The sequence below is a fragment of the Dermacentor andersoni genome, chromosome 4 (genome assembly GCF_023375885.2).
Source record: "Dermacentor andersoni chromosome 4, qqDerAnde1_hic_scaffold, whole genome shotgun sequence".
Taxonomy (NCBI): domain Eukaryota; kingdom Metazoa; phylum Arthropoda; class Arachnida; order Ixodida; family Ixodidae; genus Dermacentor; species Dermacentor andersoni.
The window spans coordinates 170809951-170833192 of record NC_092817.1 but is presented as its reverse complement, the minus strand read 5'-3'; the positions used below and the strand labels follow the sequence as shown (position 1 = coordinate 170833192).

Here is a 23242-nt window from a genome sequence, read left to right as displayed (position 1 = left end):
TGAAGCATAAATGCTAAAGACAGCAGTTTCAGGATCACGTTACTGACACAATTAGTTAGCTCGTTTTGAGCGTTGATTATTTCGAAAATATTCACGTAGAAATAAAGTGGTCTGGCACGGATTGCCTGAAGTATAAGACCAAAACGACGACGTCCTACTTTCGAGTGTCTCCTTGTGGTTATCGGATGTGCTTAAAATGCAGTTCACTAGCATTCAAAGATTGCACAATATAATACTGCATTGACCGTTTTTTCCCTGTTAAAACGCACTAAACAATAACTTGGATAAAGTATGGATGATAAGATATACTTTACTCTTGTTGCGACGTGTCAATTGACTACGGTGCTCAGAGCTGAGTTGTGATCCCGCTAAAACAGCAATGTTCAACGAAGTTAAGGAGGAACTCCGAGCTAAACTTTAATCTGCCAAAGACTTCTATTTGAGAGTAACACTGCATCGGCTTCTAAACAGCAATTACAAAAAAGTTTGGCAATCCATTATACCTTGTCCAACTGATAATACCACTTTTGGTATTATAGGTGTTACCTGCAGAACTAATGCACGTCCTGTATTCATTAACTTTCTGGATTTCAATTAGAAAATACAGGTACTCAGGAATTCAAGCGCAAAAACACTTGCTACACCATTCGGCAAGATTTTTCTAACCTAATATATAAACATCTATGGGATGCTACCACATGCTTTCGTTACAATGGACCTTCTGTAAGGATACGCTTAGATAATAGGTTCGTCGATAACGTATGCTATAACTGGCATAAATACACCAATGAACTTGTCGAAGCATTCAAGCGCATGTCAGGCACTGCCGCACACAATCCAGCCCATAACACTAGATGAAATTGTCTTACTTCACAAAGTAACCTACAAGTTCTGAAAGTCAATGCCACGAGCTTCCTTAACAAATTAAGTCACTTTTCCACACTCATTACATGTCACGATCCGTGTATTATAGGCGACACAGGGACGTGACTACACGGTGACATACATGATGAAGTAGCACCGCCTAGTCAACTTTGTTAGAGTTGACAGCGAATTGGCATCCTATATTGCTTCCCCGTTCATCTCATGGCGGCTTATCTAGTCTGAATATGTTTTCGCACGAGTGCAACATCCTATCTTCAGACATACTGCTTATGTGGCATTTTAATGCTCCAGATATATCATGGTAGTCATTAGCCCTGCCTTGTCATCAGTTTCGCTCATCGAGGGAGTTTTCTGAAGCTGTCACAGTCGACTGCTCTTAAACAACAGCCAGCCTACCAGAAGTGAAGCCCTTCTAGATCTAGACTTTCTCAGCCAACGCCTTGTGGATGGCAGTTTCGAATGCGCAGTGACTAAAGATATTTGCGATTATCGGGTAGTTGCAGTTTGTATTTCTGTGCTGGCAAAAAAGCCACAAATTTTGCACACCTCACTTCCAAACTTCGATCGTGCGAATGTTTCCATTATTGAAGCCCTGAGTGAAAATGTCAATAACTGTTTAATTGAGTGCCGGTGATGATGCTAATCATTTAGTTTCTCTTTTCGAAAACCTTATTCCCTCCTAAATTCACCGTTTTGTCGCTCTTAAAACGCAGTAAACCAACACTTAGCTGAAGCATGGCTGACGAGAGGCACTTTGCGCTTGTCACGACGTGTCAAGAGACCAAGTCGCTCAAAGCTGAGTAGTGATCCGGCTAAAACTGTAATGTTTAATGAAGTGAAGCAGAAACTTCGAGGTAAACTCAAGTCGGCCAAAGATTTATATTTCAGAGGAATATTTCCTCAGCTTCTAAAACCAATTCCCAAGAAATTTTCGCAATCCATCTTACCGTGCGCAATTTATATTACCACTTTTGTAATTATAGGGAATCCTTCTGTAACTCCAATAACATCGCATCTGCCTTCAACTCATATTTTCAATTCGTTTCGATTTAAGACAACCTCGAACTCCCTCCTTTTCAATATTATTTAGCTTCAACAATTAGTGACCTCTCTGTATTACTTGGCGGTATTTTAATTTGGTGTTAGAAACTCGACAGTAAAAGGTCCTGTGGTCCTGGCGGCATTTGTGATGCTTTCATTGTTATTTATTTCCTTTGGTCTAATCTTTATCTTACTGTTATAGTTAACAAATCATTAGCAACTGCCCTTGTTCCTGCTTCATGGCGACATGTTAAAAGTCTACCTTTTGACAAATCTAGCAATAAGATGATGCCAACTGGCTACTGACCTATCTGCCTAACCTGTAATTCTGGCACACTACTCGAACATATAATTTAAAAATATGTCATAGATTGCCCAGAATCTAATAACGTACTGATTGATTGCCAACATGGTTTTCGTCGCGGTATTTGCACCCGTAACTCATCTGTTTGAAATCATTTTTGACATTGCTAAAGCACAAGACCATGGTGCACAGGTTGACGAAATTTTCATAGATCTGTCCAAAGCGTCCGACACTGTGATTCAGCATAATCTACTAGTTAAACTCAGCCTCATCCTAAATAATTCTAACTTCGTAGACTGGATTGCCAGTTTTCTGTCCGACTGTTCCCAATGTGTACGCTACAATGCTCCTGACCCGCCTATTGATCATGTCTCCTCTGGCGCCCCGCAGGTGCAGTGCCCGGCCCAATTCTCTTTCTATTTTACATAAATGACTTGCCACGAAACATAATTAACATGAGTCTCTATGCTGATGATTGCATCCTCCAACGCATTAGTAACTCCCCTCAAGGTGATACTGTTCTTAATTAGTATTCTTACAATTCCACTCATAGTGTAACACCTGGCAGATGAGTGTGAACTTCCCCAAAGCCGTTTCATTCACATTCACTAGGCTTTTAACTCCTCCGTTTCTCCAGTACTTTTTCAATGACTCCTTTCTACCAAGAATACCTGAATATAAGTACCACGAACTCTTATTCATCCAAAACTTATCTTGGAGCAAGCCTGCTGAAGTAATATATACTAATTCATTGAAAATATCGGCCATCTCCAACGCTCCCTTCGTGTGACTCCTCAAGAAAGCAAACTGGTAGCATACAAAACACTAATCCACCCTATCTTTGAATATGCATATGTAGTTTGGAACCCTTTTGATAAAAAATGATATTAGGAAGATTGAGTCCATACAAAAAAAATCTGTTCGTTTTATCTACTGTCGCTACGACAGGGATTTTTCACCTTCCTCTAACCTCACAGTGGAATACTCCTTGACTCGTTTCGGCATCAGCCTGGGTGCGTGACACCCAAGAGGCTGTGGCGCCCTCTCTTGACTAGTTTCGGTACGAGCCTAGGTGCTCTGGCGCCCTCTCCTGATAGTTTCGGTATCAGCCTAGGTGTTTTGGCGTCCTGTCCTGACTGGTTTCGGTATCAGCCTAGGTGTTCTGGCTGATATGGCTCCTGACTGATGCTGTGGCTCTTGATTCGTTTCGGTATCAGCCTGGGTGCGTGACGCACAATACGCTGTGGCGCCCTCTCTTGACTAGTTTCGGTATCAGCCTTGGTGCGCGACACCCAACGACATTGGACCGACGACTTCCCGCGTCCTAAAGTACTTGGCACTTAAAATCTTGAACAAGAAAGGTACATTTACAAATATTTACCAGAAACGCGAGTAGCCCAGGCGTAATAACCGCCAAGATGGCGAGGAACAACCTCTACCTCTTATTCATCGGTGCCGGCATAATGCTACGGTCGTCTTCTCGCCCGTGGAAATATATTTATTTTATTTATTTACAAATACCTTACAGCCTTCGAGACGGCATTGTGCTAAGTGGGAAATACGGTAACATATTCGTATAGGAATTGTGGAGAAAAAGCGGAAAATTAATAAGATATTGCACATACAGTATGAAGACCAATAACGAAAAAACACAATAACACAACATGCGAGCATTGTAACCGTTTTTGCATGTATACGGTAATAGATATTGTAGGAAATGCAAGAAAGAAATTAGAGAAATGCAAGGAAGAAATTAGAAGAAGGCAAGACATGTTTGATTGTTGAAACGACATGCCGATTGATTATGAGATTGCGAAACGCCCTGTGTATCGATTGGAAAGCGATGTTATTTGGGAGAGCATTTCCTAAACGGACCGCACGCGGTAAAGGTGAAAAATTGAAAGCGTGTGTGTTGCCAGAAATTCGGGTGTGGGTCAACTGATTATTCAGTCGTTGTGACATCGAGGATCCTTTTTCAGGTTTGATAAGGATAGGCCAACAATGTGAATGAATCTATAAAACAATAACAGAAGGGAAATATCACGGAGAGTGTTTAGTGGTTCCAACGAAAGTTCGAATTCTATTTGGGTTGCATTTGGCTGGTTATTATAACTTTTTTCAAAAGAAAGGGCTCGCTGTATTCTGGGTGTTCTCCAGGATTTCGATGACGTATTTTGATGAAGTGACTATATACAAGAGGCGTGCTGAATTTGTGGTCGTAGAATAGTTATTTCAACTAGTTTTCGTAGTGGTGAAGGCGCAGTTAAGTTGCGGCTCAGAAATCCTAATGATCTGGAGGCGTTAGCTGAAACAGAGGTGCTGTGGTGGAGGGGTGGTAATATATATATATATATATATATATATATATATATATATATATATATATATATATATATATACCACTTTTATTATTTGGCTTCTAACATAGTTGACCGCACCACAGGATATAAGCACTTAGGAGTGCTCCTTCCAAAAATTCTTTCATGAACTAATCGCAGCACCTAACTAACGCCTCCAGATCATTAAGATTTCTGCGCCGACACCTGAACTGCGCCTTCACCAAACCTATGTGCATAGGTATATGCGGCGGTACTGCCACACACACATACAACACATCTGCATTCTAGCGCAGGTGGCAACCTCTTTGCGGTGAAGATGCGTAACGCCGGCTACAAGACCATGCTGGACCCTTTCCAGAAGCATTTCGGAACCCGCATGGGTGGCCTGCTCTTCCTGCCGGCGCTCTGTGGCGAGGTGTTCTGGTCAGCCGCCATCTTAGCCGCCTTGGGTGAGCGATAAATTGCGCGTTGGGTAACGTGGATGGTCGGGTGCATGGCGAGACGGAACTCCTAGCTAGAGGGAAGGGGAAGTCATATGACAATGTTCTTGCCTCATGTTTGCACACGCCGTAAGACTAGTGACTAATCATTAATGATTATAATGATGACAATTGCATACAGTGTGATCTATTGGTAAAAAGGGACATGATCATATCCCGTGCGGATGTTTCCCGTTAGCGTTGTACAATTGCCCTCCTTTGCTGCAGATATCTTGTGGTTGGCGCTGACACCTTTCCACGCGGCTGTGCAGTGCACTGACACATATTCAGTCAGAATTTGCAGCTAGCTCCTGCAAAGTAACAATCACAAATTAGAGTTTTACCTTTAACAGTGAACCGCACTCTACATGGTTACTCCGCACTATCGCAATTCCTAATTATATATTTTTAATGCTTTCTTGTTGAAACCGGTCTTTCCGCAGTTTCTTGCGTAGTGCCACGCTCAGTATCGTTGGGATATTTGTCTGTTGAAGATAGTGCTGTCGATAATGAAACATTCGGGAGGAATTGCGTTGCATATTCTTAACTCGGAGTGTCCAGAACACATTTCTGACATGTGTATTGTTACGGGGAGATTATAATTAACAAAACACTTTTAAAGATACTGTTAGTATGACAGCACCCGCACAGGGTGGGCGCCAAGCCAGTGTCATCGTCTTCACCGTGACACAAATCGCCCGACACACGAACCCCGGCGGCAAAAGCACCGTCCCGGTTCATTCTACGGTAGATATCGCGCAGTGGAGTACGTCTTGAGGCGTGAAACGTTTGCAATTTCAGCTGAATGGATTTCAATGGTTATGGCATGCTCAAACTACGATTTGTCTATGAGGCACGCCATTGCGGGGGAAAATGGAATAATTTTGGCCACTAAGGGACAGTTAACGTGCTCCTAATGGACGGACAAGGACATTTTTGCATTTCGCCTCCATTGAAATGAGAGCCCGCGTTTGAGTTTGCGACCGCGTAATCAGCAGCCCAGCACCATAGCCGCTATACCACTGCGGCGGGTGCAATTTCAGTTGCCGGTTCCGCAGATTCTGTGGAGGCCAAGAAGAAGAGTTCATATGTCACGTCCATGCCTTGCACAAGCAATTCGTGACACAGCAAATTGGTACAAAATGGTATCACCCTGTCTTGCCTCCGTTTCGCCATAACAATGTCTTGTCAGCACTGCTTGCTGGAAGGGGCTATGGATCAAGTCACCAGGCTAACCATGGCTGGTTATCCTGAACACATAATCAGGACGACAGCCCAAAAACTGGCGAAATTGTTAAATAGCAGAGAAAGAGCTAGCGATCGAAATGACATTGGTCATCGCAAAAGGCCAGCAGTCATTGCTTATATACATAGGCTGGCACATGGCCTAAAGAACGTCGGGAACCGTTATCGTGTTAGAGTTATTTCTATTTCCAAAGCAAAATATCCACTCTGTACCAGGCTGTGTAAACACGAGCACAAGTGTCAGATTTAGTTGCGCACAATTCATGTAAAGCACAGACCTGAATTCGTGACTTGCCGCAACAGTGTTGTGTACGAGATTCCCTTGTCATGTGGCTCATGTTACATCCGCCAAACGGGCAGGTGTATAAACAAGAGGTTGCAAGAACATTCCTCCAGAACAAAGAACGCTGGTCTATTACATTTGACCACCCATTGCGCAGCTTGCAGTCGCAAGCCCATTTTTGAACGCACAAGCCTAATCTGGACAAACAAAAATGAAAATAGCCGCCTCATTTCAGAGGCCAACCTAATCAATAAATGTGGTGACAGGTGCGTAAGGCAGGCGTCAGTCGCAATACACAACACGGAAAACTATTTTTAGAAGCATCTAATCGGGCAGGTTCACGTTGCAGTTCGGCCTCTTCTTTATAGAATTTGTCTAAGGATCAAATACTTTGACAATAACTGCATTGCCATTGCCAAAAATACTGCAAACGAATTATTGATCGCTACGCACTCTCAAGAAAAGTAAAATATGTATTTTTTCATAAATGAATATACTAGCTTGTCTCAAAAATTGGGCCCGAAATAACTGATATCAATGCTTCCATGTGTTCTGTCTATTTAGTAGGTAAAGAAAGTATCACACGAAATTTAGAACTATATCAGTTTGAAACCAACAAAGCAGTGCATGCCACTTATATGAAAAATGTGAAGCCATGTGTTGAGCAAGTTGAGGGCAAATATTTTAAAACAGCTTTGCTAACCTCCCTGTCTTTCTCTCATTTGCATTTCTCTCTCTCTGTCATTCAAGAACCTTGTTCACATTTTTGTACATATGCAACAACCAGGAAAAATCTCAATGACGCTATCCTTTGTTACAATGTATTGCGCAGGAGCAGCTGGCGCCGGTCTTGTATTGTGAGTAATTTGCACCAAAATTATATTGGCGACAAATAGAACATATAAAAGCAGGAGTTCTGCAATATCTACGAGGGCGAGACAAATGAAAGTAAGCCAATGCGAATATAATACAGACGGGGTACTATATTCAAAAGTAGTCTCCATGAGCATTTAGGCATTTCTCCCACTGAATAACATGTCGCGGGATTCTCGTCTGATAAAGCACCTTGGGTTGCTGTTTCAAAAATTTGCAACTGACTTTTTCACGTCATCCTTCGACAGGAATCTAATTCCCTTGAGCTGCTTTTTTTCAAATGCACCAAACTGAGGAAGTTGCAAGGCGACAGGTCCTTGCTGTATGGAGGGCGTTGCAGCGATTTCCATTTGAACCTTGCCAGTTTTGTATTAAGCACATCACCGAAGTGGGGATGGGCATTGTCGCGTATCAAGATGACCCCATTCCTCAATTTTCGATGTCGTTTGTTTTTGATTGCGACACGCTGCCGATCCGACGTTTCGCAATATCGTGAGCGACTGATAGTCTTTCCAGGTTTAGCAAATTTGAACAATAATGGCCCCTGACAATCGAAAAAAAATGTCACCAACACTTTTCCGGTAGAAATGACTGCCTATGCTTTCCTTGCGGTGGTGAGTTCAAATCTTTTCACTGTAAGTATTGTCGTCGTGCTTCAGGCTAGTAGTAGCGGCACCATGATTTCTCCCCGGTCACAACTGCAGACAAAAAGTCGTCACCTTCATTGTGATACCGGATTCGATGAGTCAAGGCAGGGCCAAACCTCTCCGTCTTCTGGCGATGGTTAAAAGTGTTGGCCCTCCATTGCGCACACAACAGCCGATAACGGAGATGTTCATGAATTATGGCGTGACCCGAACCATGAGAGATGCTCACACGCTCTGCCAATGCTTATCATCCGTTCTTGTCTAGCCAGCCTTTGCAGCTGCGTTGGGGGAGAAAGCCCAGTAGAGGCCCAGTAGAGGCGAAAGCCAAACAATTTGTTCAACTTTAAATATAATGTGAGCCTTTAGCCCAGTATATACGAACATTAGAGTTATGTAAATCTAAGGCTAGCGTAATGCGGGTTACAGTCGGGAGAAAAATTAGCCTTAGAACTGAGGTTAAACAGCGCGAAAAAGACGGACACAAGGAAACAAATGCCACAGACAAGCGCTGACTGCCGACTGGAAGTTTATTTGAAATTCACCGGACATTTATATCTTTTTCAACCTAGCCATACGCACATCAGTCGCAAAAACATCTGCAAATCAGCAACATTATATTTCTTCCAAAAATGTTATTTCTTTTCCCGACAAGACAAGGGATGGAGTGCTTACACATTTATCTCCTTCCTTTCTAATGTGAAAAACGTCTACTTTTTCTCTTTCCCTCTTACCCTTTTCTTTCCCTATGAATTTTATCTTTTAAAATATGGGGGTGCAGTGACACTGGTGACAGGATCTTACTAAAGCAATTAGCCGTGCGTCCACGCCGAAACGGCGTAGCAAATGTATTTCTTGCTGCTTGGACTCTAAGAAGTTATCACATTCAGCCATCATTATTTCACGATTATGCACCCGGCTATCCAACTCTTTCTGCTCTGCCGCTTTTTCCACATCGTTTTTGAATGGCGTAGAAGCTACCTATACAGAACTTTTGGCAAAATGCAGGTGACGATTCTAAGCAGGAAAGTTTCGCGCGCACGCACGAAGCACCTCAAGCATATACACATGCACTCAGATTCTTTCTCGCACACACACGAAGGTACACCGATTATTTCTCTCGCATCCACGCGCGCACATGCACACACGCTCTTTCTCATTCGCTCTTTCACAAACACGCACGCGTGGATATACGTTATTTCTGTCACACGCCCTCAAGCAAACACGCCCATGCACAATCTGTCTCACACGCTTGCACGCCCTCCCCTACGCACGCACACACAGGCACAGGCACACAAACACACGCACGCAAGCACATTCTCTCCCACGCGCGCACGCATATTCTTTCTCACACTTATACGGGTACATTCTCTTTCACACACACGCACCCACGCACATTATCTCTTACATGCACGCAGGCACTCAAGCACACACACACGCACGTAGATTCTCTCTCACACATACACGAACGGGCCCATATCCTCTCTCTTGCGTGCACACACCCACGCACATTCACTTTTGACTCGTACGTCCAGAGACAATACAGTCCAAAGGGGTGAACAAATATGAGCAGCACTTTGTAGGCTGGAGGCAAAAGAAGAGCCTCAATTATTATGGTGAAAGCGTGCATAAGTTTGCGATTCACGTATGACTAAGAACAGTGCAGAAAACGCTCCATCAAAGAAAAGTACACACACACACACAGTTTGAGTGTGCATTTCTTTCAATTGTGTCCTTGTTTGATCTCTACTCAGTGAAGCCTCGATTAGATAAATTTTTTGCCAGACACTAGGTAATAAATACAGTAAGTATGTATCAAATGCTATTTATCCAACTGTGTCACCGGAAGTACATTTCCGCTAATGTGCAATGAATTTATCGCAGGGTGTCATTCATGCAGACAAGCAAAACCATTTATTTTTTATACCGTACTCCGTGTTAGGAATTTTAGCAACGTGGCAAAATAACAAGAGCCTTGTTTGAATCGCCTTTGTAGAGAAATAATTTTCTCATTACTTTCGACTTGCAAAAAAAATGAGTACAGGAGTCTGTTTTGTTCGCCTCGCACGGGAAGAAATTTAAAGTTGAAATTGCGAAACAGTGTTTTTTCACTCACCGGTGCACACACCCTGATGCTGCAAGGTTAATCCGCTTTCTTGGGTAGTTTCGAAAGAGACTGCATAGAGAGAAAAATTTCAACAAAAGCGGACACTCCCATAGAGCACAGCGGCCGAATTGACTGTAGCGCACCAAGTGGCTGGTATTAACATCTTCCGGTTTCGGTTTTGGGCGCGCGCGTTTTGAACGCCAGTTAGTACACGCCACGCCGGCTCCGCTGATCGGCGCAGCATTTATTTTTATTTTGTCGCTTCCTCTGCTGAACCACGCGCGGCCTTGGCGCAGCATCGTTTTATCATTTAGTAAAAATGATTACGAACAATTTTTACAAGCCTCCACCAAATCTATGTCACGTGCAATTTCATAATGAAAACGCAAGACGTCTTCTGAAATGATGAAATGTTTATTTTGCTCCATATAAATGCTCGTTCCGTGCTTCTTGTACATTCATCCATAGTTTTGGCACCAAGTAAGCAGCAGCCGTTGCCGTACGAAGCTCCACCGGATGCAATCAGCTGGAAAAAAGTAAATTACACGCATGTATCATTTCTGTATATTGACCTAACAGGAATATTCCGTGTAGGGGCGAAACGTGCGCAAGTGTTGCATGAGTGCATTACAGATAAATCCACTTTTACTTACATTTAGTAGCAAATAGACTCCTCCCAAACAATGCCATAAAATCTGAAGAAAGCATCCGATTTTCAAGCATCCCTCCCTTCCCGGACATTTCCTGCACTTTAAGAGCACAAATACACGGATGACTGCACCTTTCGGAAACAGCTTGGCCTCAGTCGACGCGATATTACGCTAAGTCCAAAGAGGTGGCTACAACACAGGCTGTCAGCCAGACCATGTTACACAGTCGCAGAATGCCTTCTAGTCGCACTCAAGACAGATTCGTGGGTGCAAATCCTGTTTTCAGTCGCTCAGGAGACAAATGTCAAGTGCTTATTATTTATTTTCCATTATTACTGGAAGCCCACAAAGGGTCATTGCAGGAGTGGAACAAGTAGAGAAAGCACATGCAAGGTGTTACATGCCTTGGCAGGTAGGGGAATGTCATGCATCAATGTTGATTTTCTAGGTGCAAGAATATTGTGTCAGATGAAAACTTAGAAAAAAACGGCAGTTACTAGGTATACAAGATCAAGAAAATGTGCTGTACACAAAGGCACTCAACGTGGCATACAAATGTGATGCATAGAAAGACATACAAAGAATGTCCAGACCTTAGCAAAAGTAATATGCGGTATGGATCGGAACATTGCACTTCTATTACTGTCTTCATAGTTGAGCGAATATTCTAACGAACGAACACTTTTAGGAAAACGCACTATAGAGGTATACTCATGAAAAAATTAAGGTCACAAGGAATAAATTATCTAAAATATGTCGACTTAATTTTTTCCTGAAATTCACCTGTTGATGAGAGTTTCACTATAGTGTCTAGTAGCCCGTTCCATTCATTGATAGCCGTAGGGAAAAATCTAAATTTCAAAGAATCAATAAAGACAGAGGGAGGGGGAATACACACTCTGTCTGTGCCTAAAATAGGTGTCTGGTTGGATGATAAAGTAATCGTTTTATTTATGCTAACGAGGTCATGAATGTCAAGAAAGAGAAATTTCAGTCTTTCGAAGGGAGTTCTAAATTCTAGAGGGGGTAGATTGGCAATTTTATAAAGTTCTGAGGGGTAGTGATGCCGCCGATACTTATTATGAAAAAAATCTTAAAGCGACGCGTTGAATTTTACCAAGTTTAGATGTATTTGTTACCGTGTAAGGGTCCCATATTATTTTGGCGTACTCCAAGATTGGTCTGATTAACGTTATGTATGCCAGAATTTTTATTTCAGGAGTTGCGCTGTGAGTGCATCATCTTAAGGACCATAGTGACTTGGTACACACGCCATCGATATGAACATTCCATCCTAAGTCGGATGTAATAATAACACCAAGATATTTATGAGCGGAAACCCTTGTTAAGGAAGTGTACTCAATGAAGTATGTATGAAACATAGGTTTCTTTTTCCTGGTAACCGTCATGACAACAGTTTTTTTTTTGTGTGTAATACAATTTACCATGTGTCACATAATGTTTTAATCTTCTGCAAATTTAATTCAAGAAGAGTCTGGTCATCGGGATTTTATACCTTGTTATACAAGACACAATCGTCTGCGAACAGCTGGATGGTACTTTGGTATTATTGGGCATATTGACACGTGTACTAGTTTCTCTTTATTGGGCGACACGTTTCACCGCCTAACAAATGTTATCGTACAGCGCAGGACGCGCCTACATGTATCGGAAGTTTCTGGAATGTTATCGATGCTTTCGTCCGCTGTCTGTGACCGAAACTTGTGTATGTGACCGCATGTGTGCGTGACGCGAATAATGTAGAACTTTGTAGAAGGCTGAAGAAAAAGAGCACCACGCGGAAAATAATGACAAGAACAAGACAAGCAACGAGCCTGCGGAATCGCTCGGACGCTCTCCGAGTCCCATGCACACGACGGAGCCCCTTAAAGGAGCGGGCCCGGTAAAACGTCCACTCGAAGCTAACGAGAAAAGGGACGAAGGATCAAGTGGATCAAGCCAGAAGGAACCCCTTGCGAAAACACCGAGTGGCCGTCGGTCGAGCTTCAAGCCGAGGCCTAATATCCCAATGGGCAGGAAAGGGCCAGCGTCGGGACTTACGTGAGCCCCCAGCAAGTGTTCGCAGTATGTGTGAGTACTGAGGTGGGCGAGGGGAGGGGGGAGGGGACTGTAAAATTAGTATCTATCGAGGCAGACAAAGAAGGATTGGATACGAGGAAGGAGGATGTACAGACTGACGTCGCATTCGAGCCAAGTGAGTGTCAGTAGTCTGTTTAAGAAGGACTTCAGTCTCACGCGCCTGCTCACATTACCATGAAAATACTTCTAGACACAGCCTTACGATTTGGTACAATTAATGATCGAGGGCTTGCAGGAAGGCGCAAGCAATATCAGCTTTGTCTCCTGCTCATGAAAAAGAACCTTGACGTAATCGGTGTACAAGAAACAAAGGTCGATATTGAAGAAGGGACGGATCAAATGTTGCATTCATTTAGGTCACGTTTTTGCGTGTTTCGCACGCATGCGGTACTTCAGCTGGTAGTGCACTTTTTCTGAGAAGCGCTTTAGGCCTCTCAGTAGAAACTGTGTTCGCAGACGATAGTGGCCGGCTTATTGTTTGCGATTTATGTTTTTGTGATTTTAAGGGGTGCGTCATTTGCTTGTATGCGCCCAACAAGGTGAACAACCGAAAGAATTTCTTTGAAAGTGTTGAAAACCATTTGCAGTGTGATCGAATTGTTGTGATGATGGGTGATTTCAATTGCGTCTGTTATGTAAAAGACATAGCTGGAAGCCCACCTATTCATGATGCAAATGTGCAGTCTTTGAACGTAGCGATAGAAAAATACAATTTAGAGGATGTTGGGGATGTGATGTCCAATGCAGAGACGCCACCATTCACCTACTATCAGTGAAATAGTCATGCCAGGTTGAATCGCGCCTACGTTTCAGCGGATCTAATACCATTGTGTTTTCTATATGAAGTGAATCATGTTTGCTTTACCGATCACAGCTTAGTCAACTTTGTAGTTGGTCCGAAAATGCCTACCGTCTTTAACTGGGAGTTGTGGAAATTTAACGTTAAGCTCTTAGAAGATGAATTATTTTTGAAGGGTGTTAATGATAGCATTCACGGATGGTTCGAGAAAGAACGCAAAAGTTATGCAGAAGCGTGGGAGACTTTCAAACAAGACTTTAAAATGTTAGCCATAGACAGGTCTGGTGCCTTGCGCCGAGAGAACTAGAAATGCAAAATAATTTAAATTTTTATTTAAATGTTGAGAATGTCAGTCCCGCAAAGTATGCCAAGGAAATAAAAGAAATTAAATCCCAGTTATAACTAGTCGAAGCTGAAAGATACAAAGGGGCGGTCGTACGCGCACGCGCAGAAAAGTTATGGTCCGGAGAACAGCCGACGAAGCGCTCACTCGGGGACGAACGAGCTTATGCCTCGCGGAACGAGATAACAGCCGTAACATACGGCAGTGAGGTAGTACGAGATAAAGAAACAATAAGACAGGCTTTTTATGAGCATTACTGCGAACTACTAGGGCAAGAACGCATTCGCGATGAAGGATTCGATAATGAATTACTGCCGCTATTGCCAAGCCTTGAAGGTGAAGTAACGGAAAGGCTCGAAGAACCGATTACTTTCAAAGAAATAAAAGAGGCGGTCGACTCACCACGTTCCGGAAAAATGTCAGGGCCAGACGGTCTCAGCGCTGCTTTCTACCAAGCTTTTAAGCAAGACATAGCCACTGCCCTTCATAAAGTAATTGCGGAAGCATATGAGAACTGCATGCTGCCCCCTTCTTTCCGTCAGAGTCACACAGTGTTGATACAGAAGTCCGAAGACCCTCATGTACTACTGTCGTCATGGGCGTACCGCCCTATAAGTCTAACAAACACAGATTATAAAATATACACGAAGGTTCTTGCACGGAGACTCCAAAATGTGATACAGCAATTAGTAGGGTCACACCAGACATGTGACATAAGAGGACGATCCATTGTCACCAATATACATGTAGCGAGAACAATATTGGAAAGTTTTTACGCCTTCTCAGAAAAGGTAGCACTGTTGCAACTTGACCTTGAAAAACCGTTTAACAGAGTCAAATGAAATCCTTTTTCTTGTTTTAAAACATGCCAAAATAGGTTCTGTTCTTTTGCATGGTGTTAAAATGTGCTACGCTGGCGTATCCACGAAACTAATAGCTAACAAACAGCCTACGGCTATGATAGAAGTTGAGTCAGCACTCCGCCAAGGATGCGCCTTATCGTCTCTACTTTTTGCATTGTACGTTGAACCATTTTGCTTAAAAGTTATTAGTAGTAATAACATAAGGGGATTTGCAATGGACTCCAGAGAAGTTAAAATTTTGGCGTACGCGGACGATATCGCCATATTCTGTCGAGACAAGCAAAGCATCTCTAATGCAGTAGAAGTGGCGAACAGATTCTGCAAGGTCAGCAGAAGTGCGATAAACTGGAGTAAGTCATTGGGCATCTGGCATGGTAAATGGAATGATAAAACAATTTTTTTTTTAAATATTCAGTGGACCACGACCCCTGCGCGGTACCTTGGGGTACCTCTGCAATAGTATCATGATACAAAGGACTATTGGCAAGAAGAAATAGAGCAAGTTAAAGTTAAAGCAACAAAGTTCGGAGGTAGAAGTTTTTCGATTTTCGCGCGATCAACCATATGCAATCTTTTCCTTTTTGCAAAAATCTGGTATGTACTGCAAGCACTGTCCACGTCAAGAATGACCATCCAAACAATACACAGAGCATGCGCTGTTTTTATATGGGGATCCACATGCGAGAGAACGAGCTGCACTAATTTATTTCAGTCGGTGAAGTCAGGAGGACTTGGTTTGGCGCATTTGTTTTTGAGGCAAGTTGTCTCAAGATTTCTTTTTTTTTTTGAGAGATCAGAACGATCCCTTTTTGCGAACATTGCGCTAACTACGTTTACGAAATGCGTTACCTCAATTTATCGTATCCTCAAGAACGGCAAATGGCGCAAGTCCTCGCGGATTTTTACGGGAGGTAGCTTGGTCCGTAGAATTCTTGCATGCTCGCTTTTCATTTCATTATCTTACTATTGTTGGAAGGACAAAATTGTTTAGGACCTAGTTGACGTTTGTATGCCTGTTCCTGTGTACCGATCTATGTATTCACCGAGCACAGGAGCAGATGTATTGAAGCGAGTGAAACGGATGCCAGTGCGATCTGAGGTTAAAACTTTCTTCTTCCAATTGCATACTGGAACTCTTCCTGTCAAACCTTGGCTACAAGAAAAAGGCCTCTTTGTCTCATGGTCCATCAGCTGCAGCAGATGTAGAAAACCAGAGACGATCGAACACATATTTTTGGATTGCTCGGACGCACTTTTTTGTGGGACATTCTGCAACGTACACTAAAAAAGGAGTTGCCTATCACACCGTACGGCATCCGTTTGCTTCCAATTGCCAGCGAAGATGGTGTTCCTTATGATATGCTTATGGCGCTGATTCTACGCAGCCTGTGGAGAACACGCATGGACGTCAGGCATGAAATACTGGTTATTCGCCCAGCTAGAGAGCACTTCACTGAAAGTGTGTTGTTCTTGCGCGAGTCTTGCAATGCACGACTCGATAAGCCTGAATGGGCTACCTTGTTAGATGAACTCGCCTGTCTAAAGCGGTTCTAACAATGCACGCCTGCCAAATGACGGCAGGCGGTTATATCACCAGAACACTGTACATATTGACACGTGTACTTATCTTTATCGGGCGACCACGTTTCGCCGCTTAACAACTGTAATCGCACAGCGACGGACGCGCCTGCATGTATCCGAAGTTTCTGGAAAGTTATCGATGCTTCTACTCGGCTGTCTGTTGTCGCCGAACCTTGTGTTATCTGATTTCATCGCGTGACACGAATGGTGTAGAACTTTGTGGAAGGCACGTGGGTCCGAACGATTAGTTTGGAACATTCGACGACTGCTGTATAAAAGCCGACGCGCTTGACCCGCTGATCAGATTCTCGACGATCGCCGACTGTGTTCGCCACTTTCGTTGTGCTATAAGTGTAGCCTGTTTTGTGGGCACAGGTTCGCCCAATAAAATCTAGTTTTGCCTTTCACAGTATTGCCACTGTGTTCTTAACGTCACCACCACGTGACATCTGGTGGAGGTGCTAGTGCATTCATGTACCGAACGCCCCCGCAAAGCCGCGATCCAAGCCCGAAGCCCGAGGACAAAACCAACATCGCCCAAGACCAGCGTGCTAGCCGCAGACTTCAAGGACTGCCCCCAGAGCACGGACTTCTACCTGAGTCGACAAAGAAGACCCTGGTCAAAACAACCCCAATGGCTGCCCCAGCGTCCCCCGTTATCCTACAACAACCTTGGGACCCACCAACCTTCCATGGAGCAGCGACTGAAGACCCGGAATCATGGCTGGAGACCTACGAACGCATCGCGACGTTCAACAACTGGGACTCCGACGACAAGCTGCGGCATGTCTACTTCGCCTTGAAAGACCCCGCCAGAACTTGGTTTGATAACAGGGAATCGACCTTGACAACGTGGGATCTGTTCCGTAGCGGCTTCCTGCGCACCTTTACAAGCGTCGTGCGCAAGGAAAGGGCTGAAGCTATGCTGGACGCCAGAGTGCAGCTACCAAACGAGAACGTTGCCATCTTTACGGAAGAAATGAGCCGCCTATTCCGCCACGCCGACCCGGAAATGTCCGAGGAAAAGAAAGTCCGGCTACTGATGCGTGGTGTAAAGGAGGAACTTTTCGCCGGTATGGTACGAAGCCCACCGAAGACCATCGACGAGTTTCTTCGCGAGGCCACTAGCATCGAGAAGACACTCGAGATGCGAGACCGGCAATCCGACCGCCGCACCAACTCTACAAACTATGCCGGCGTTCAATCGCTGGCCTCCGACGACCTGCGCGAGGCTATCAGGGCAGTCGTACGAGAGGAGCTCCAGAAGATCTTCCCGTCGTCGCAGCCTCAAGTGGCCTCGATCGCTGACATCGTCAAAGATGAGGTTCAGCGGTCTCTTGGGGTTCCGGAGGTGCAACCTCAATTACCGCAACCCCAGCCAGAAGCGATGACCTACGCCGCCGTCGCACGCCGTCAAGGTCCTCCTCCGCGACCGCTACAGGGCCCTGTAACGCCGCAATTCCATCGACCACCCCCGCCGCCAGCACGCCCACCCGTCGCCCAGCGCAGCTACCCGAGGAAGACAGACGTATGGCGCGCTCCTGACCACCGCCCGCTGTGCTACCACTGCGGAGAAGCGGGTTACGTCTACCGACGATGTCCATACCGGGAGATGGGACTGGGAGGTTTCGCCGTCAACGCTCCGCGCCCGCAGCAAGGTGAACGCCCTCGCGATATCGCTGACTACCTCGCGGCTACTCAGTGCAGCTCTCGACGATCGTCGCGTTCGCCATCACCAGACCGCTACTTGTCGCCGCAGCGCCGACCATTCACTGGCCCAGCCCGGGGCCGGTCAGCGAGCCCATGTCCGGAAAACTAAAAGCAGCAACCGATGGAGGTGCGGTTGCTGTCCGTCGAACTGACGAAGACCCTCCGCCGCCGACGAAGACGCCGAAGAAACTACCTCGACAACATAAGGACACGCCGCCGTCCCGACGAAGTCTGGAAAGAAAGAATGCGACGACGAAAGACGACCTGACGACGTCACATACCAGCCACAGGTCAACGCGACGCAGCCGTGATCCGACGCCAAGACCTAACTGCAACGCCAGAGAAAGAACCACCGACCTCGAGGTGCTTCTGGACGGCCACGCAGTTACCGCCTTAGTGGACACAGGGGCTGATTACTCCGTAATGAGTGGACACATCGCCGCCCACTTGAAGAAAGTTAAGACCGCATGGGAAGGCCCTCAAATTCGGACCGCTGGAGTACACCTCATCACGCCGACTGGAATCTGCACGGCAAGAATAACCATTCATGACCGGACTTATCCTGCCACCTTCGTTATCCTCCAACAGTGTTCACGAGACGTCATTCTCGGTATGGACTTCCTGGACCAACACGGCGCCATCATCGACCTGAAGACGAAGTCAATAACGCTGTCGGAAGATAAAGCGATGCCGCCGGAGAGCCCTCGTAGTCACCACGCCTTGAGTGTGCTCGAAGATCAAGTGAGCATCCCGCCGCGCTCCAGCATTATTATTTCCGTCGGCACTGAAACACCCGCTGACGTAGAAGGCGTCATCGAGGGCGACCAACATCTACTGCTCGACCGTGAAATTTGCGTCGCAAGAGGGATCGCTCGACTCCACGGAGGGCAAGTGGAAGTTATGCTAACCAACTTCAGCCAAGAGTTCAAGCACATCAACAAGGGCACGACAATCGCATACATCGAGGAAATTGTGGAAACCAGCAATGCCTTTGTCCTCTCGGATTCAGACGCATCTACCCCGGTGAGCATTGTCCACGAATCAGACTTCGACGTGAATCCAAGTCTTCCTATGAGTAAGCAGCAACAGATCAGAAGTCTTCTCCGACGATACAAAGGCTGCTTTTCGACGTCATCGAGGATTCGACAAACACCAGTCGCCAAGCATCGCATAATAACCGAAGAGAGCGCTCGACCACTCCGCCAGAGCCCTTACCGAGTTTCGACGCGAGAACGTGAAGCTATTAGGCAACAAGTCGACGAAATGCTGCGCGACTACATCATCCAGCCGTCGAAAAGCCCGTGGGCCTCTCCTGTAGTCCTGGTAAAGAAAAAGGACGGAACCCTACGCTTCTGCGTCGATTATCGTCGACTGAACAAGATCGCGAAGAAGGATGTGTACCCCCTTCCACGGATAGACGACGCATTGGATCGGCTCTGCAACGCTAAATACTTCTCGTCGATGGACCTCAAGTCTGGCTACTGGCAAATAGAAGTCGAGGAGAGAGATCGCGAAAAGACTGCGTTCATCACGCCAGACGGCCTCTACGAGTTCAAGGTCATGCCATTCGGACTGTGCTCGGCGCCTGCAACGTTTCAGCGCGTCATGGACACGGTGTTAGCCGGACTGAAGTGGCAGACGTGCCTTGTTTACCTGGATGACGTCGTTGTCTTCGCCGGAAATTTCGACGATCACCTTAGGCGGCTTGCGACAGTGTTAGAAGCCATCAAGTCAACAGGGCTCACTCTGAAGCCGGAAAAGTGCCGTTTCGCTTACGATGAGCTTTTGTTCCTAGGCCACGTGATCAGCAGATCAGGAGTACGCCCCGACCCACAAAAGACAGCTGCCATCGCAAAGTTCCCGCAGCCAACCGACAAGGCAGTGCGCAGATTCCTTGGCATGTGTGCCTACTATAGGCGCTTTGTCAAGGACTTTTCACGCATCGCTGAGCCGCTGACAAAGCTAACTAAATGTGACGTCGAGTTCAAGTGGGAAACGCCGCAGGCCGGCGCATTTCAAGAACTCAAACGATGCATGCAGTCGCCGCCCGTACTTGCGCACTTCGACGAGCACGCCGATACCGAAATACACACTGACGCCAGTAGTAGCCTAGGCCTGGGTGCCGTCCTAGTCCAGAGAAAAGATGGACATGAACACGTGATAGCTTCCGCTAGCCGGTCGTTGTCAAAAGCGGAAGGCAATTATTCTACAACCGAAAAGGAATGCCTCGCTATCGTTTGGGCTACAGCGAAATTTCGCCCTTACCTCTATGGCAGGCCATTCAAAGTGGTCAGCGACCATCACGCGTTGTGTTGGCTAGCTAACTTAAAGGACCCTTCAGGACGGCTGGCACGGTGGAGCCTCAGACTACAAGAATACGACATCACTGTAACATACAAGTCCGGAAGAAAACACTCAGATGCCGATTGCCTATCACGCGCCCCCATTGACCCACCGCCGCAAGATGACAAGGATGACGACGCCTTCCTTGGCATAATAAGCGCGGAAGACTTCGCCGAACAACAACGAGGGGACCCGGAGCTAAAAGCCCTAGTCGAGTATTTGGAAGGGCACACCGACGTTGTCCCTAGGGCATTTAAGCGTGGATTATCTTCGTTCACGCTTCAAAACAACCTACTCGTGAAGAACTTCTCACCAGTCCGCGCCAGCTACCTTCTTGTTGTACCGTCAGCGCTGCGTCCAGAGATACTGCACGCCGTACACGACGATCCACCGCTGGGCACCTCGGATTCTCCCGTACGCTGTCGAGAATACAGGAAAGGTATTACTGGCCGCGTCTGACCGCCGACGTCACCCATTACGTCAAGACATGCCGAGATTGTCAACGACGCAAGACACCACCAACAAGGCCAGCAGGATTACTACAGCCGATCGAACCTCCTCGCCGACCCTTCCAGCAGATTGGGATGGATTTGTTGGGGCCGTTTTCGATGTCAACATCCGGGAATAAGTGGATCGTCGTGGCGACGGACTATCTCACCCGCTTTGCTGAAACTAAAGCTCTACCAAAAGGCAGCGCAGCCGAAGTGGCGAAATTTTTCGTCGAAAACATCCTGCTGCGACATGGTGCCCCAGAAGTCCTCATCACCGACAGAGGAACGGCTTTTACAGCAGAGCTCACCCAAGCCATTCTGCAGTACAGCCAAACAAGCCACAGGAGGACAACTGCCTACCATCCGCAGACGAATGGTCTCACGGAGCGCCTGAACAAGACCCTCGCCGACATGCTAGCAATGTACGTCGACGTCGAACACAAGACGTGGGACGCGGTCCTGCCGTACGTAACCTTTGCGTACAACACGGCGGTGCAAGAAACCACATATCACGCCGTTCAAGCTGGTCTACGGCAGGAACCCGACGACGACGCTTGACGCCATGCTGCCGCACGTAACTGACGAAGAGAATGTTGACGTCGCTAGCTATCTCCAGCGCGCCGAAGAAGCCCGACAGCTCGCCCGCCTGCGAATCAAGAGCCAGCAGAGGACCGACAGCCGACACTACAACCTCCGACGACGCTTCGTCGAGTACCAGCCTGGCGACCGTGTTTGGGTCTGGACCCCGATACGCCGTCGAGGACTCATTGAGAAACTACTCCGACGCTATTTCGGACCCTACAAGGTTATCCGACGTATTGGCGCTCTGGACTATGACGTCGTGCCAGACGGCATTTCGCGTTCACAGCGGCGCCGCGCACGATCTGAAGTGGTCCACGTGGTGCGCCTTAAACCCTTTTACGGACGCTGATGAACTTCGTAATTTTTGTTCTTTTCTTTGCTAACTTCGTTTCAGCATATTAACTTCAGCATCGGGTCGATGCTTTTTAAGAGGGGGGTATTGACACGTGTACTTATCTTTATCGGGCGACCACGTTTCGCCGCTTAACAACTGTAATCGCACAGCGACGGACGCGCCTGCATGTATCCGAAGTTTCTGGAAAGTTATCGATGCTTCTATCCGTTGTCTGTTGTCGCCGAACCTTGTGTTATCTGATTTCATCGCGTGACACGAATGGTGTAGAACTTTGTGGAAGGCACGCGGGTCCGAACGATTAGTTTGGAACATTCGACGACTGCTGTATAAAAGCCGACGCGCTTGACCCACTGATCAGATTCTCGACGATCGCCGACTGTGTTCGCCGCTTTCGTTGTGCTATAAGTGTAGCCTGTTTTGTGGGCACAGGTTCGCCCAATAAAATCTAGTTTTGCCTTTCACAGTATTGCCACTGTGTTCTTAACGTCACCACCACGTGACAATATCATCCTTACGCCATCTGTATGTCTGTTTCAGTTGTCAAAGAATGGCAATAAAGAAAAAAAATCTAGTTAACTCAGATGGTAGAGCGGCTGCCCCGGAAAGGCGGTGGTCCCGGGTTCGAGTCCCGGACCAGGACGTATTTTTCTTCAACTCTGACGCTTTTCTTTAGAGGAACACGTATGGGTTTCCTTTGTAGCAATTGCTACGAACAGGTGGATGTCTGATTTTTCCTTTGCTCATTACTTCTCTCCAGCTTGCGGGTTTCCGCAGAACTACTACGTCAAACACATGCCTTTGCTTCGTGTTGTCGACAAATTCGACTTCGCCCTGCAATCTGCTAGCCGCCTGGTTAGCTCAGATGCTAGAGCAGCTGACCCGGAAACGCGGTGGTCGCGGGTTCGAGTCCCGGACCAGGACGAATTTTTCTTCAGCTCTGAGGCTTTTCTTTTGAGGAACCCGTATGGGTTTCCTTTGTAGCAATTGCTACGAACAGGTGGATGTCTGATTTTCCCTTTGCTCAAGCCTAAATGTGCTTGAAGTACGTCACAGACTGTCAAACAAGATTACTCACCTTGCCGTAGTCTAGTAGTCCAACGGTGACGTGTGGAAATGCAGACGGAACACAAATAAATGCCGGGAGCCCGACCAAACGGGCTACATCCAAAAGAGACGAGCAGGCGAGCTTCACATGCGCAGCCGGCCTCGCTCGCTTCGGTGGCAT

The 23242-nt window shown here is 46.3% G+C and overlaps 1 protein-coding gene across 1 annotated transcript in view; it reads left to right on the top strand.

Moving 5' to 3' along the window:
- LOC126538306 (high-affinity choline transporter 1-like) overlaps window positions 1-23242 on the top strand; it is a 94915-nt gene that overhangs the window by 7390 nt on the left and 64283 nt on the right. Inside the window, exon 3 of the mRNA XM_072287667.1 lies at window positions 4863-5018. Coding sequence (XP_072143768.1) covers window positions 4863-5018 — 156 coding nt within the window. The remainder of the gene's footprint in view (window positions 1-4862; window positions 5019-23242) is intronic.